The sequence below is a fragment of the Archocentrus centrarchus genome, chromosome 8, assembly GCF_007364275.1.
Source record: "Archocentrus centrarchus isolate MPI-CPG fArcCen1 chromosome 8, fArcCen1, whole genome shotgun sequence".
NCBI classification, from domain to species: Eukaryota; Metazoa; Chordata; class Actinopteri; order Cichliformes; family Cichlidae; genus Archocentrus; species Archocentrus centrarchus.
This window is the reverse complement of record NC_044353.1, coordinates 9,065,126-9,082,268: the sequence shown is the minus strand read 5'-3', so window position 1 is coordinate 9,082,268 and position 17,143 is coordinate 9,065,126. Positions and strand designations below refer to the sequence as shown.

The window sequence follows — 17,143 nt, the reverse complement described above, 5'->3', positions numbered from 1 at the left end:
AATAGAAGCATGCCATATTCAATACAGAGGGCATATAGGATTTTTTAGGAAATATTTAGGGTGTTTGGCCCTGCTTTTGGAAATGTCGTACATGCTCTTCTTGTCCAAAAAGATCGATGTTTTTGCATAACTATGCAAATGCACCTAATTACAGACTAGTAAATAATCCATTTGTAATATGAATAATAATTATTCGGCATACAGAATTGCTCAGCATCGATGGAATAATATAGAATAGTGGTCAAGGAAAATAAATAAAGTTCAACTGGAGCTAATAAGTCAACAACTAGGAACACAAGGGGAAACTCTGAACACAGGAAAACACACTACCTAAATGAGAGCGACGTGACAAAGACAGGAGGACACAGACAATATATATACTATATACACATGAGGTAATCGGGCAGATAGGATACATCAGGGAGCACAATGAACAAGACAAGAGGTGTAAAACTGAATAGGATAGAAAGGACTGCGAACCGGAAGTAGACATGGAAAGAGAAGGCTGACTTGACAACACAGGGAAGCAGACACCAGAGGGACTACAGCACCTACACTAGAGGAACAAGAACATAACAGGTAACTAGACACAAGAGGATGATGAACAAGCATGAAAAGACTTAAACTACAGCAAAGGAACAGACCAGGACTAAATCTACTTAACAGGAGAATAAACCAGAAACAATTAAAACACCAAACCAGACCCGTAATTGCAGGAAGCCTGAGAACTGAAACAGTCAAGAACAGAACTCAGATAACTAAACTAAGAAGCCTTAGACTATAAACAATGAAACCATCTAGGAATTACCAGAAAAAGACCAAAATTAAAAACTGCAAAAACACAATAAACTAGTAATCAAACAGTAATCTTAAACAATGCAAATATTAAAGTCCAAAAACTAAAAACGCTAGATCATAAACCCAGGACCATAACAATCAGTTCCAAGCAAAATGTATATTAACTAGAAACACACCGAGGACGGTGACACAGGTTGACAGGTTGTCATTTCTTGATAGAGATATAGCGACATGATAAAGACTTTAATAAAGCCAGCCTGAGACAGCCAGCCTGAGACAGGAACTTCCCAAATATAAACAATATATCACATGTCCGACCAGAGAGGAGAAGACACTAGACCACTGCTACAGCACGATAAGCGGGGCTTATCACGCAGTGCCCCGCGCTGCACTCGGCCTCTCTGACCACAACATGATCCACCTGATCCCCGCGTACAGACAGAGGCTGAAGCTCTCAAAACCTGTGGTGAGGACAACAAAGCAGTGGACCCGTGAGGCTGTGGAGGAGCTCCGCACATGCTTCGAAACTACAGACTGGGACTCAATGAGGGCTGCCTGTGACAGTCTGGATGACTACACGGACACTGTAACCTCGTATATCCACTTCTGCGAGGACAGCATTGTGCCATCACGCACCAGGGTGAGTTATAACAGTGACAAACCCTGGTTTACTCCCAAACTGATGCAGCTGTGGATAGAGAAGAGGGAGGCTTTTAAAAGTGGGGACAAAGACTGCTACAAAGAGGCCAAGTACAGGTTTAGCAAGGAAGTGGCCACTGCTAGATCAAATCACTCTGAGAATATACAGCAGCAGATCTCAGAGAACGACGCGGCCTCTGTATGGAAAAGTTTTAGGCAGATTACCAACTACAAGCCTAAAACCCCCCACTCCACAGACGACCTACAAACTGCAAATAGACTGAACGAGTTCTATTGTCGTTTTGATGGTCAGTTCAGCAGCCTTCACACCTCCACCAGTCCCAACTACAATACAGCCAACACAAATATTCACCCCCCAACCTCCCCCACTCCCCACACCTCAGAGAAGCCCACATCATCAAGGACTCCCACCCCAGAGTCCCCCTCCTCCCCCACCCCCACAGTCTTTTGTATTCAAGAGGACCAGGTGCTAAAGCAGTTCAGGAGTGTCAAAGCTCGCAAAGCTCCAGGTCCAGATGGTGTCTCACCTGCCACACTGAGACACTGTGCTAACGAGCTTGCCCCATTGTTCACGAACATCTTCAACTCCTCACTGGAGGCTTTCCACGTGCCTGTCTGCTTTAAAACCGCTACCATTGTTCCTGTCCCCAAGAAGCCAAGGATCACTGGACTAAATGACTACAGACCTGTGGCACTGACTTCTGTGGTCATGAAGTCATTTGAGCGTCTGGTGCTGTCCCACTCAAGTCCCTCACAGCCCCCCTTCTGGACCCCTGCAGTTCGCCTACAGAGCCAACAGGTCTGTAGACGACGCCATCAACCTGACTCTGCACTTCATCCTACAGCATCTGGACTCCCAGGGAACCTACGCCAGGATCCTGTTTGTGGACTTCAGCTCTGCCTTCAACACCATCATCCCTGATCTCCTCCAAGACAAGCTGTCCCAGATGAACGTGTCAGATCCCATCTGCAGGTGGATCATTGACTTCCTGATGAACAGGAAGCAGCACGTGAGGCTGGGGAAGAATGTCTCGGACTCCCGGACCATCAGCACTGGCACTCCTCAGGGCTGTGTCCTCTCTCCTCTGCTCTTCTCCCTGTATACCAACTGCTGCACCTCTGTCCACCAGTCTGTCAAGCTTATTAAGATTGCAGACGACATGACTCTCATCGGACTCATCTCAGACGGGGACGAGTCGGCCTACAGGATGGAGGTCAAACGTCTGGTGTCCTGGTGCAGCCACAATAACCTGGTACTGAATGCCCAGAAGACAGTGGAGATTATAGTGGACTTTAGGAAGCACACAGCCCCTCTACCCTCCATCATCCTGACTGACACCCCCATCACCACAGTGGACTCTTTTCGCTTCCTGGGAACTACCATCACCCAGGACCTCAAGTGGGAGCCCACCATCACCTCTGTCGTCAAAAAGGCCCAGCAGAGGATGTACTTCCTGCGGCAGTTGAAGAAATTCAACTTGCCAGCAAGGACCATGGTGCAGTTCTATACTGCCATCATTGAGTCCATCCTTACCTCCTCCATCACTGTGTGGTACGCTGGAGCCACCACTAGGGACAAACAGAGACTACAGCGCGTTGTGCACTCTGCTGAGAAGGTGATTGGCTGTAACCTCCCATCTCTCCAGGACCTGTACACCTCCAGAACACTGGGGCGTGCAGGTCGGATCACAGCCGACCACTCTCACCCTGGGCACAGACTTTTTGACCCTCTCCCCTCAGGCAGGAGGCTACGGTCCATACGGACCAGAACCTCCCGCCATAAGAACAGTTTCTTCCCCTCTGCTGTTGGACTCATGAACAATAACCCTAAGACTGTTACCACCACCCTCCACAAACGCTGATGACCCTATGTCTATGCACCTGTCTGATTGCACTGATGTACATATTAGTGGAATATAGTTTACATTCTTTTATCTTTTAATTAGTCTCTGCACTGTATATTTTGTAATTTTGTAATATTGTGTTATAGTTATAGCTCTAATATCTCTGTATATTTGCAATTTGTATACTTGTATATTGTTATAGTTTTTATACTTATTTGTTTTTTCTGTAAGCACGAAGTACCGCAGCAATTTCCTAATGCTGTGAACCTGTTCACCCATATGGCAATAAAAACCTGATTCTGATTCTGACCACACCTAGCCAGCTAGCGATAGCTAATTACACAACCCTTTGGAGTTGGTTACCAACTAAACGTTTTGTAATTGCTCATGGAAACATACCTTTGTCTTCTTGCCTTTTTTTTTTTCTTCCTCTAATTTTCTTTTTTCCTCTCTCTGTCTTATTTGGAAAGATCCTTTCTGTGACATTGTAGCCTCATTCACAAACGACCGTAACTGCCGGACCATCAGGTCCCCTGGAGCACTACCGAATGCGCATGCCCCAAACTACGCGAAGCGCGAGGACACACAAAATCAGTTACCAAGTAGTCTACTCATTAATTAGTATTATTAGTATTGCTATAATTGTATAATTATGGAGTGTTGTAATAGTTTCTTCTTTCTTTTAGGACATTGGCATGTTAAAAAAAAAAAAGTTTCATGAAAAATTTAGGTGAGCTTGGGGGCCCCCTGGTGGTCATATGCTGCATATAACGCCTATGCCTCGGGAAGGCCCTGGTCTTGAGCCACCGCTCATTTATTTATATTTTCCTTACAAATTTCTAGATTTTCTTGTGTCTACAGTGGTCTTCAGCAACAGTTCTTCGGGCTTTCTGGAGCTCTTACAAGTTCTTATGTAAACATTGGCTGCTTTTTCATCCATTTTCCAGCCTATAGTCCTTGTACCCAACCATCTTCAAAGGAAATTATTTGTTAAGCCACGTAAGACTGACCTATGCATCATTCAAACATAAAAATCACCTAACTCAAGGGATGATCCAGTGTTGTGTCTACACATACAGACAACTTAACAAAGAACCAATTTTAAATTTTATTTTTTTGGCACTTACTAGCAGCCTGTCACAAAAACACACCATTTGTTCCAATTTCTTTAGCTGGATCTATGAAAAATACTAAATATAACACAGTTTGACATATATAAAGTAGTATTTTTACACCAACAAGGTGATTGCCAAAGAACTATTAGCTGAAAACTTGGCATATCTCAGCATGGTGTGCAGTGTGTCCTTATAATTCTGAGGAAACTGGACTAGTGGAGGACAAAAAGAAGTAGTGTCAAGCCTAAAAATATCTACAGCAGATGAACAGTATCTGAAATCATGTCCTTAAGAATTGGAGGAAGAGCAAAGCCCTGACACAAGACCTGAGAGATGCATCTGGACCTTCAGTGAAGCCTCAACAGAAATGGTCTCAGTGGAAGGGTGGCTGTCAAGAAGCCATTCTTAAGGAAGGGAAACAGGGAGAAAAGGCTGACGTATGGCACATTACACAAGAACTGGACTGAAAATCAGTGGCAACAGGTCTGATGGAAGTGATTAATCCAAATTTGAAATTTTTAGTTTGTCATGAGTATGTACAGAGGAGGTCAGGCGAGAGGTACAACAGTGAGTGTCTACAACCATCTGTAAACATGGTGGGGGCTTTACCATGCAATTCCATATGGAAAGCAGCTGATTGTCAAATTGTATTGGATTTAGGTCATGCGAGTATGGAGGACAGTCACTGTTATCAATTCCTTTATACTCTTTGCCTGCATACTCTCACCATATGAAGCTGGGAGTTGTCATGCTGGAGGTCATTTTGTAGTTCTGGCAGTGCTCATCCTGTTCCTCTTTGCACAAAGGAGCAGCTACAGCAGTGACATCCTAGAGGAATTGGACCACCTGCGCAACCTCAGTAGGGTCCAGGTGTGCCCTCATGCTACCAGTAGTGACACTGACACTAGCCAAATGTAAAGATAAATGTCAGTGGCCTCCACCTTTAAAACCCCTCCAATGCAGCCGTAGTTTCATTAATTAGCAAAGCCGCTAAAACGGATTCACAACCCCCTCTGCTACTTAATCAAATTGATTTAAAAAAGTGTTCAATTTTTTTGATTGTTTGTACACATCAATAATTGCTGTACATATTTCCTCATTTTCCTACCAAAATATGAGGGGTGGCTCAACTTATTTGTGAACATTAAACAGTAATACCACAAAACAGAGACCCTCATGGTTCACATTGATAGCCCAAAGCATTTCACCATAAGGGTAAACAGACTGTAGGTCCCTGTAGCTAGACCTCCAAAAGGATGCTTTCCTGGCTGCTGGTGAAGGGGTAGGATAAAACATGGGAGTTCAGTCTGAGACGGAATTTTTCTACTTCACATGAGGTGGACGCATGTTCAAGTTCAGCAAAATACCATTTCGCTCCTTTTCCATCTCTTCCAACTTTTACACAACAGATGTAATTTTGTGGGATTCCTACTGAACAGTGATACGGGCGCTTTTGTCAGTAATTGTGTGTTTAGTGCAGGTTTTCACCGCATCACTTCAGAAGGGCCTTCAATTGTAAATATCAAATGAATCACAGATCAAAGTGGAAAAAAACACTTTATTGTTGCCATGAGCATCAATTTTAAGACCAGTCAGAAGCAGCACCACCCCAGTCAGAAGCCTGAGCAGTGGGTGCAGTGGACCAATTCCTCTGTGGCAGGCTGAGTACTCCCGTCCTCACCTGGGAGGGGTTAGAGGGGGGAAAAAAAAAGTTTTAAGATTACAGTATACATTACACATACAGGTAATGAGGATCTATATAAACTTACCAGAATAGACTTCACCAGGCTTGACAGGCAGCAGCGGCAGCAGCAGCAGCAGGCAGTAAGGTAGTAGTAGCTATAACAAAATCATGTTTAAACCATGAGTGCCAAAAAAAGTGGTGGAAATCAATTGCATTGGAGTTACAAGTTAAAATTTTTATATTAGCTAGAAAACAAATAATCTCACCTGCAGGGAAACTGCTGAATGGGCACAGATGGCACTGCAACACCTTCAGACCAGTCAGCCACCTCAGGCTGGGCAACTCAGGTTGCAGGGGTGTTCCATTCACCCTGGAACTCCTCCTTTCCAACACCAGCCTTCTCAGCAGCAGCCTGCTCCTCCTTCTCGATCTAAAAGAAGAACACGTATTAATGAGAATATCAGCAGGATTCATTGACTAATGACTCACAGCCACTTCATTACATTCAGCAAGATGAATTCAGTCAGTCATACCTCTTCAGGGTCCCTGTAGAAGTACAAATCTGGCATGACCTCCCATGGGTGCTCCCTGGAAATGGTTCCCCTCATCCTGAGAACCTCCCGAGCTAACATCCACCACATCAGACCCACAGAGTGGTGACCCTAAAAGAAACAAAATAGGGTAAAATCCAAAACCTGTCAGGGCTACTTATGATTCATATGTATCTCAAAGCTCTCAAAAACAATTTGCTTTTGTTGCAAGACCTCAACTCCCAGTCCCTTGTGTGGTTCAGAGAAAGGAGGTTGGAGATCAGGCATTTTTCTTTAGCACACATTCTACACCACGCACTGCACAGACAAAACAGCAGGGCTCTAGCAGTGTGCAAAGACTCATTCTATACAGTGCTTCTCACCTTGTTGTTACAGGGGATGGCAATGTCCACGTATCTCAGGGGGGAGTCAGTGTTGCACAGGGCAATGGTGGGGATGTTGACCGTAGGAAGCCTCAGTGAGTGGTTGATGGTCAGCACGAGGATCTGTCACAATCAGGAGGCGGGGCTCCCTGAAAGCTGCCTGGATCTGATTGGTGAATGTACCAGGGGTGAAGCGACCGTGTGGAAGGTGGTGGCACCAGTGGCAGAGGCAAACTTCAGCACTGCTCTCTGAAACAGACATAAGTTTTACTAGAGAGCTCAGATCTCAATAGTAATTTACTTTTAACAGAGTACTGTGGCCAGGTTACTATCAAACCCCAGTCATAGGACATCTGTCCTCATGGTGTTAGCGAAAACCGGCCAGATTACTCTTGCACACTTCCGACACCTGAACACCAACATCAGTGCCAGGTTTTAACAGTGTGCACATCACAAAAATGAGTCAGCTGTGCCAGATCATTACCTGTCCAGTGTTTCTGGAAGAGATGACGCACACATCAGCTGGGTTCTCGATGGCAACAATAGCCCGGGCTGCCAGCAGCAGCTTCTCCCAGTCTTCTTCAGGTTAATGATATACACAACTGTTGAGTGGAGCATATCAAATGTATTAATTTGCAAGTAAAAAACACAGGAAGGGGCCCAAATCCCCCCCCCAAAGATAAAGAGAAATCACAAGTTTTGATTATCACAGCTGCACTACTCACCGTCACTTTTCTCTTGTAGACGTACTGCTCCATCTGGAAGTCCAAGTTGGTGCCTCCCAGATGGGTTCCTGCTGCCAGGAACTTCAGCACATCCTCCTCCTTCATCTGAAGGACATCTAGACTTCCGGACATCGTGACCGCTTTCCCTGCGTTACGAGTTGTTGGGAGAGCTGGGAAAGGACAATAGACACTGTTTTTAGACTTTTTAGAGTTCGAGAAGTTAACTACATGCTACAAGAGACAGGAGGCTGCATTACAACCCGAACCAGCCAACAAAGAACATCTACAAAAGAGGTTTTCAACTTGCATTAACTTATTTCTCATTCCCTGGTCAGACAAACTGCGTCCTCAAATCTACAGGAAAAACTAGATTCACAGTGACTTAAACCGCTTACTTTCAAGCACAAGTACTCCTCAGGGTCCTTCTGCAGTAGGCTACGACGGAGACGCGCTCACGCCACTGTGGCAGCTTGTATGCGTTAAGTCAGTTTAGCATCCTGACTTAACCAGCATCACAGGCCATCAACAACTCAGGGAATATCTCCCAGCACTCATAAAGGTCGGGATAACCATAACAGGGATGACAGCGCAGAGGCCTGAGTGTAACGCTAAAAGGATCTTCAGTGGAGGCATCCGGGGTGCAGAAGGCCGCTTTGAGCTTAAAAAGTCTCCTTACAGACCAAGTTTATGGTCTATATCACAATCAAGTGCCAGCTACAACCATATTTAGGTGGTAAACCCTCAGGTCTAATGACCATTATCTGGCGCTGGGTGCACGAGGAACCGAGAAGAGCGCGTGTCAGCGGCTAGCGTATTAGCTCCCAGAGTTAGCATCGCGAGTGCGCTAGAAATTAAGACAATTAAGGCGCGCCTAGCTGGACTCGCGCTACCCTGCCGCGTGTTTTCTGTGTCCTCTGTCATAACTTTACGTGTCTGGGCTAGATTTTCACGGTTAACATCAATAAACAGGACAGTTTAAACTCACCACGAAACAACGCCGTATGGAAATCTGACCACACGGTGAAAAGAGGGCGACAGAAGGAAATGACGTAGTTTTTATAACGAATTTCTAAGCGTGCGATTGGCTGGTTAAAGTAAAGGCGGGAAAGGGGAAAAAGGGTGATTAATGATGAAGTGCAGCATTTTCGCCACTAGGTGGGGTTTTAATTCCACCTGCCTTAAACGCAGGAGCGGAGGCAAGCAGAGGTGGGCTCACGCGTCGGATGGGTATCCCATATTAAGACAATGGAGATGGAAAGACCATATTAAGACAATGCTGAGACGCTGACTCAGTGAAAGACCGACCTGTGTTCCAAACATATTTGCCAGAGATAAAGCGTTCCAGGCAAAGGGATCATAATATGTACACGATTGTGAAATTGTTTCGGGGAAACGTGTCTTATGTGTAGAAAAGTGCTGCAGTTGTTCTCTTCGTAATATAATGATTACATTATATTACGAAGGCAAAACTGAACAGACATCTGGACAGGTAATTAGTTTGCTGTGGGAATGATGGATTGCCTCAAAAATGAGGTTTGGAGACATGTCAGGGGATGGATGTGGGCCAGATGCGTGAGATGTTTTGGAGTTGTTTTCTGGGAATGTTAAAAAAAAAAAATGGACTGGGTAAAATGTGGAATGTTATCACATCCAGAGCTTGCTGATTGGGTCACGATAACACCCTCTCAATCAATTACATTTGGATTGACTTTTTATGACTTGATTTTTAAAAATTTGTAATCCAACATACATACAATAAAGTATTTTATAACCTCCCACTCCAATCAAAAAGAGGCCACCTTAATCACAATTACCTAATTCTCATGGTTGAAGGAAAAAGAAACTTTAAAAACAAGACCGTGTAACTTGAAAGCACCAAAAGATTCATAACTTTAACATTTGGATGGACTTTAATAGTTGTGACACAAACTCAAACACCATAAGTCACTGACTCGGAGCTTAAATGTGACAGCAGTGTTCAACTTATTAAAATTTTTTCTAAAACTATGAAGTTTTCAAAAGTAACATGATCGAGCACTTCCAAACATAAGTAGACAAGTCACAAATGAGGTCTGCAAAGTGCAATTAAAATAATGAGAAATGAATGTTTCAAAAGTCTAGTAAACATATTTTTCTAAATGAATTATTTTGTCTGTTTCAGCAGATTGATCACCCTTCTCACTTCAGACTGACAGTCCTACACTCTTCGTACTTTCCTATTTGATGTCGAGCCACCCCTCCCTATGTACCTTTAGAGTGCTTATCTCTAACAGTGCTATGATAAGTTTTTGGCCCTTGTGTTCCTGCAGTACACGACAATATTCTGAGGAATAGCTTTGTAATCATGTAGAAGCACTGCATTGTTTTGTTTTTTTAAGAAGACACTTTGGTTAATGAAAGAAAAGAGTACACGGTCATGCATCTCAGGCACGTGGTGCTTTTACTTTTGTAAAGCAGACAATTTTATTAGGAACTGCTCGTTAACACAAATATCTAATAAGCCAGTCATGTGGCAGCAACTCAGTGCGTTCAGACATGTATACGTGACCAAGACAACCTGAAGTTCAAACTGAGCATCAGAATGACAAAGAAAGGTGTTTTAAGGTGGCATGGTTGTTGGTGCCAGACGTGCTGGTCTGAGTGTTTCATAAACTGCTGATCTGCTGGGATTTTCCCACACAGCCATCTCTAGGATTTACAGAGAATAGTCTGAAAAAGAGAAAACGTCCAGTGAGCAGCAGTTCTCTGGGTGAAAATGATTTGCTGATGTCAGAGGTCAGAGGAGAATGGCCAGACTGCTTCAAGCTGATAGGAAGGCAACAGTAACTCAAACAACCACTTGTTACAACCAAGGTATGCAGAAGAGCACCTCTGAATGCACAACATGTCAAACCTTGATGGGCTACAACAGCAGAAGACCACACTGGGTGCCACTCCTATCAGCTAAGAACAGAAAACTGAGGCTACAATTCACACTGGCTCACTAAATTAGACAATAGAAGACTGAGGTCTGATTTGTCTGCTTCTGGTGAACAGTCAGATGGTGGGGTCACAATTTGGCATGAACATCCTGCCTTGTCCAGTGGTTCAGGCTGATGGTGGTGCGATGGTGTGGGGGATGTTTTCTTGGCACACTTTGGGCACCTTAGTACCATCTGAGCATTGTGTAAACTCCACAGCCTGCCTGAGTATTGTTGCTGACCATGTCCATCCCTTTGTGGCCACAATGTACCCATCTTCTGCTGCTGCTTCCAGCAGGATAACACACCATCTCACAAATCTCAAATCATCTCACGCTGGTTTCTTGAACATGACAGTGAGTTCACTGCACTCAAATGACCTCCACGGTCACCAGAGCTCAATCCAACAGAGCACCTTTGCGATGTGGCGGAACCATGTATTTGCATCATGGATGTGCATCCATGATGCAAATACATCATGGACGTGCAGCCAGCAAATCTGCAGCAACTGTGACCTTATGTCATTATGGACAAAAATCTCTGAGGAATGCTTCCAGCACCTTGTTGAATCTGTGCCATGAAGAATTAAGCAGTTACAAAGGCAAAAGGGAGTCCAACTCGGTATTAACAAGTCATCCCTAATAGAGTGGCCAGTGAGTGTACATTGAGCGGGGGACACATGTTGAACACTGAGTTGAGTTAAACTTGCTATCAGGGCTGTTGTGTCACTGTGACCCCGGCTCACCCTGGGCCACCTCTGCACTATGTCACCCATGCTCCGGACGCAAATGTGATGCAATGACCTTTGCTCAATTTCTTTGATAAAATTAATGCCAAGAATCATTTTGTGTTTTATTTTCAATCATTTTATTTTCTTTCAAAAGTTAAATAATCTGCATGAAAAATATACCTTTAACAAATATCAAATAAAGTAATGACAGTTTAAGGCAGATGAATGTTTGGCAAATGCACATGACAAACAAGCACATATTTAAATAAATAAAATATATATATATATATATATATATATATATATATATATATATATATATATAAAACACATGGAGACTCACAGTCTTGTCCTTTAAGAGGCTCTCTAGATTCTGAACAAACACTGAGGTTAAAGTGCAGAAGTCTGGGCTTAATCTGGGTTACTGCCTGTAGCGATCATGGACTGAGTCATTGCAGTCTTACTGGAAGAGACACACAGCATGGAAACCTCTGAGGCATTGGAAATCCCACTCACACCAGGGTTTTCCCTACCACTCAAAGAGTTTTAGAGCACGGCAGAGAGAAAGGACACGGTGCTGGCATGGGGCAAAAAAGAGGTTTCAGGAAACTACACAATTAGGTATTCGGACATTGCTTCTGAATAAAGTCCAAATCATATCTGTAGCCTTAAAACAGCCAGGTTAGTTAGTGTTTTCACATGCTTATAGTGTACATTTCACAGTTAATCAGCACTCAAAGTGTTTGGTCTCCCCAGTTTAACCTGCAGGAAGAAATAAATTCATGAGAAACCCACACAAAGCTCTGGAGGGGTTTCTCAAACCCCGGTAAGTTGGAGCAAGATCACAAAGGTTGTGTTATTATTAGTGCAGTGGAAAAATATCCGAGCACATCTGAATTATTTTTTACAGACTTTGCACATGCTGATCTTCAGACACAACCTAGTTAGGACACTTATTATATAGAAGATCTCCCACGTCTCTCTCAGAATGTGCATGTGTGCGCGTCCTTTGGGAGCTTCTGACACACTAAACGAACAACTCCACTGCAGTAGTTCCCTCCTGTGCGCTCATTCACTGCAACTCCATCTCTATCTTTTCTTCCTTTTAGAACCTCCTCGTTACTCTTCCCTTTCAGGACTTCAGTCCAATGCGCGCCATCATCTGTTCATACACTGTCCAAGCCATGGCCGCCATCATGGTCCTCCTCAGAGACCGAGGAACGGCCCCTCTGAAGAAGCCCTGGAGTCCGTGTTCCTTAGAGAGTGAGAGCAAAGCGAAGCATAAAGCTGATTAAACTAGCTTCTTCAACATGATATATGGAACACAGCTTTAAAAAAAAAAAGACAGCACAGCAAGAAGGTAGTGAGGTAGCTACCATATAGATGTATCTGATAGCCTCCAGTGTCTTCAGCTGCGGATTCACTTGGACATGTGTTTTGACCACATCAGCAGGCTGAGTGATGAGGGAGGCCAAGACACCAGCCAGAACCCCACAGCTGAAGTTAGCCACAGGAGCTGCAGGAGATCTGCTGATCTCTGAAATGAAGACAGCGTCTGTGTTTAGTCTAAATTTTAAACGTGAACAGTTCTTGTTCTTAAGCCTTTATGTGTCGCTCTCTCCCTGGGTCTGTTACTTACCTTTGGGGAGTGAGGCTTTGGTCTGGCTGTAGAACATGACGTAGATCCCGGAGAAAGGAACGTCTCTGAGGAGAGTGGCCATGAGGCCGGAGAAGAGAGCCGCAGGGCCTTCAGCTTGACACACGCTGCGCAGAGCCCCCATCACGCTCCCGTAACTGTACCTGCCACACTGAAACACAAACAGATGCGGTTTAGTTCAAAACACACACAAAACAGCAGAACATGAATACGATGCTAAAGCGAACGCACACTACACAAATCAAACAATGCCCTTTTTACAAGTTCAATTATCTCAAACTTTCTTTTAAATGCTGGCTTTTTAAAAAAGTTTTATATTCACGACCTACTTCGTGTAAGTCCACACAGAAGCTCCAGAGTTTGGTTTCAGCTCACGTAAAAAGGGGGCATTTGATACCTTTTCACCTTTCTTCTACACACAATCAAACCACTGAGCAATGCCTACTTCAGCAATTATCATAATGTGTGACAGAGATCTATAAAGAACAGGCTATAAAAAAAAAATATAACACCAAAAGTCAACACTGGTGCTGCAAATAAGGCAAGAGAGGAATTCTGCACAAATCATGGTATATGAGTTGATATAAATTCCTGTAAATATGTGGCACATCTTACACTACTGTAACTTTCCCGCATGGCTTCCTTCCTTCCTTCTGACTTAACAGACTGGTCATGAAAATGTTCTCCTTCTGCAGAGAACCTATACAGCACTTTTATGTGGTGTCACGAGCCAATTTTAAATAGAAACTGAATATAACCTGCTCCGGATCAGCAGAAGTTGCCATGTGATCTGGAGAGCCACCTTTGTGACACTGAAACTCAGACTTTAAGCCCGACATACCTCGCTAACCCATTAATCTGGCTTAGTTGGACACCTCTGGACACTGCTTACTTCAAAACGTGTCTTGATGACAGTAACTGGCAGCATCACAACCCCCGCCACCGTCCGGGCTCCGCCTCCCAGCAGCACGGCCTCCAGGGCCGCTGGGCGTCTGTCTTGTATAAAGTGCTGCTTCAGAGAGTAGTAGGTGCTGAAGTAGATTCCCACTCCTGGGATGGTCCGGACGAAGGACTAAAGGAGCAGATTGAGGACAGAGCAGATTGTCAGATGCATTCTGGCTCAGACAGAGGGAGGAATTTGCAACCGTATTTGTACACAAGTCAGACTTGAGTATAAAGAAGCTCTAACCGGTGAAACACCTTTCCACAGTCCCAGCAGCCTCTCTGTCCGCACCACGCTGAGGAGCACCGACACCATCCCCACTCTGCCCGAACTAAAAGCAGAACGCTCAGATAAGACGGCCAAAAGCCAAAAACAGTCAATGCTGCTTCCATGTGTGTGGCCTATAAAGGTCAGCTGAGATTACGCGTTTTTGTGTTCATCCAGTCAATAAAGTCATCTGTTGGAGTTTATGAGGCAGGAAAGCGTGTGATGCTGACGAGTGTGCACGCAGACTCACCCAGGCTGCACGCCGCTCTGCAGAGTCTGCAGACGGGTCTTGACCAGGTCGAGAGGCTGGAACAGCAGTGTGGAGCAGGTCCCACTGAGGGAGCCACACATGAAGGCTTTAATAGCTGGGTGCGCCTGAGTGGTGGGGTAGATTTGGGAGAAAAGAAAAAGACAGATTTAATTTGCATTTCTGACCAAAGTCTTGCCATGCCTTGCGTGATATAGTGCATATTTCTGTCGCTTTACAAAGCTGTATCACCACTGTAAGATCTTTGATGAAAGCGCCGAGTCATCAGAGACAGTGTGACTGTATTCAACCGTGTTATATTTTTCTAAATAAATCATTTAATACCCTTACATTACATTAATTTTCAGAAGCAGCATTAGGTGTGCACGTTAATATTCCCTTTAATTTTTCCCCTACAACGTCCTGCCTCACAGTATCATTCACATATTATGTAACACATCAGAGTTTGCTCCCTCAACTTAATGACTCAGCAGCACGTCTTCACTTTAATCACCGCCAGACTCCCAGAGTGTCGATTAGTTAATCAGCATTTCAGAGCGAAGTTCTCAGTCAGACAGGCCGCCCTGACCTCAAGTTACTCACTAAGGATGGAAGTCCAGATGAAATAAAACAAGAATGTAATACTCACCACTAAAAGTTCCATATTTCTTCAGGATGGTGACTCTTCAGGAAGCTTTTTAAATACACCAAATCTTCTCTGTTTCCTCCCCTCTAAGGTTTGTCACCCAGCTGCTGTCTGCTGAATTGTTTCCCCCTAATCAGAGGGAGAAAGAGGAGTTACATACACTTGACTTCCAGGAGCAGGGATAGAGATGATGAGGGAGCACCAGCTCTGCAGTCTGAATGAGGGTCCGCACACACTGAAGACTAGAAGATAAAGCTTCCCTGACCAACACTGTGTGTCCTATTTGTGTCCACGCGATACACAAGGCCGTTCATTAACTGGCCAAAGATCAGTGTGCTACAAATTAGGATAAATCTGGTGCGTGACACACTGCTGCATGTTCTTCACGAGACTGCGAAGAGCGTCAGCGAGTATTTCAAAAGTAATGATTGTTCCCACTTGTACACAGCAGTGTCCAAAACCAGGTTTTCAAAGTTAAATATACATAAGAGACATACAGCTAGTGCTAGAAAACCCTGCGAACTGGCATTTTTAAATCCCATACTTAAATGTAAGCAAAGTGGCTATCCTTAGAAATAAAACCCTTTACGCTGCTGCTCCCCTCTGTTTGTTAAAGACCACTTTTTCATATGAGATGCTGAGAAAAGAGTCGCCGGTGATGAAATGCAGCATACTTTGATGAACAGAATGAAGCAGCTTCAAGTCGGAGGGAGAAGCACGCATAAAAATAAGTGCTCCCTTATTTTTACGCAGACTGTGAAATGATCTCACTACTCTGACAATTTCTGTACATTTTTTTTTTTTAATCTTCAATTTCTATGATATTTGTTCCACATGGGTTTTAAAATTGAGTTCAGTGTCAAACCAGAGCCTCAAGTAATTTTTTTATTTAGTTTCAGTTTTCTGACCATGAAGGTTTTGGATATGGACAGCAGACTGCTCAGGTGACCAAGCAAATGATGTGCACAGAGTTTAATCCAAATTGATGAGCTTATTTTAGATGAAAGAAAACTTAAATGTATCAAAAGCAGACTGTAAATATGCCACATTAAGGGAAGAGCCAGTGGCATATAAAATAGATTAATCTGTGTAGAGATAGCGATAACACTGTTCCTTTATAAAACTGTTTTTGGTAAATAGAGAACCGAGGATGGATCCCGGTGGAACACCTGGTCCTAATGGACCTAGGAAACTAATGTCTGAGGTCTACATAAAAAAAATAATATATAGAATTTCATCTTATTTCATTACACCAAAAATCTTTAAAGTTTTTTTTTTTTTAATTATTATTAATTTCTACCAAAGACCAGGTGTGCCGATTTTTGTGTTTAATGAGTTTTCTATTGCTGCAGCTACTATTCATTTTTTGATTGAGGAAAAAAAAGCCTACTTCAGGTGCCTCCTTAGACTTTGCGCAGTACTCCTGCCTGATTAGCTGTCAACAGTTTTCAAAACCATTGTTAAAAAGCACATAAAGCGCAAAGTGAGCTCTACCTCTGACGCACCTGTAACTATCCTCCCCGCCGACGGCCCAAAAATAACACCAGCGAGGTAACGTCTTCTCGACTGTACTAACCAGAGCGGACACAAGCCTGACGCCACTCTGCACTGAAGGTCTGCAGTGCACGATCAAAACTGATAAACGCCACTGATAAGGTAAACCGGCCGGTTCCTGTTTTGTGAAGTAGCACCGCCTGCCTGCGCTACCGGATTGTGATTGGTTAAACAGCTTCTCACTGTGACGTGCCCCCCTCTCTGTGTAGCGACGGAAACATTGAAGTCAATTTAAAGCATTTTAAAAATCAACTCTTAAATCGTACTTTAGTTTGACTCCAATTTATTTAATCTAAAAAAAAAAAAAAAGGTTTTGTTTTAACACCAGATTTTTATTGGCAGGGGACCCAAAAAGATAAAAACTAAATGTTGTTAAAACTTCCCCTCTGAGTGAAAACAA

General features: G+C 43.7%; 2 protein-coding genes and 1 non-coding gene across 4 annotated transcripts; all 3 read right to left on the bottom strand.

Annotated features, from left to right (window-relative positions):
- Positions 1 to 5,955: 5,955 nt before the first annotated feature.
- rpsa (ribosomal protein SA) lies at positions 5,956 to 8,837 on the bottom strand. Its single transcript, XM_030735619.1, is given in 12 exon segments — positions 5,956 to 6,062; positions 6,064 to 6,098; positions 6,187 to 6,215; positions 6,217 to 6,256; positions 6,372 to 6,531; positions 6,635 to 6,763; positions 7,015 to 7,095; positions 7,097 to 7,216; positions 7,219 to 7,263; positions 7,499 to 7,593; positions 7,733 to 7,909; positions 8,725 to 8,837. Coding segments are annotated over 11 exon segments (936 nt in total). The 5' UTR covers positions 7,872 to 7,909; positions 8,725 to 8,837; the 3' UTR covers positions 5,956 to 5,999.
- LOC115785306 (small nucleolar RNA SNORA62/SNORA6 family) lies at positions 7,327 to 7,464 on the bottom strand. The gene has a single exon (XR_004020342.1). It is a non-coding gene; the product is annotated as a small nucleolar RNA SNORA62/SNORA6 family (small nucleolar RNA).
- A 2,926-nt stretch (positions 8,838 to 11,763) lies between the features above and the next one.
- Positions 11,764 to 16,892, bottom strand: slc25a38a (solute carrier family 25 member 38a). Of its 2 annotated transcripts, none has more exons than XM_030735591.1 (8): positions 16,766 to 16,892; positions 15,193 to 15,318; positions 14,547 to 14,671; positions 14,276 to 14,360; positions 13,979 to 14,158; positions 13,069 to 13,237; positions 12,806 to 12,966; positions 11,764 to 12,684 (listed from the first exon to the last, which is right to left on the bottom strand). In XM_030735591.1, exons 2-8 carry the CDS (start codon positions 15,205 to 15,207, stop codon positions 12,562 to 12,564), a joined length of 858 nt encoding a protein of 285 aa, XP_030591451.1. In that variant the 5' UTR covers positions 15,208 to 15,318; positions 16,766 to 16,892; the 3' UTR covers positions 11,764 to 12,561. The 2 variants fall into 2 exon arrangements, with proteins under 2 accessions (XP_030591451.1, XP_030591450.1); XM_030735590.1 differs by having other exon boundaries at positions 16,695 to 16,875.
- Positions 16,893 to 17,143: the final 251 nt, after the last annotated feature.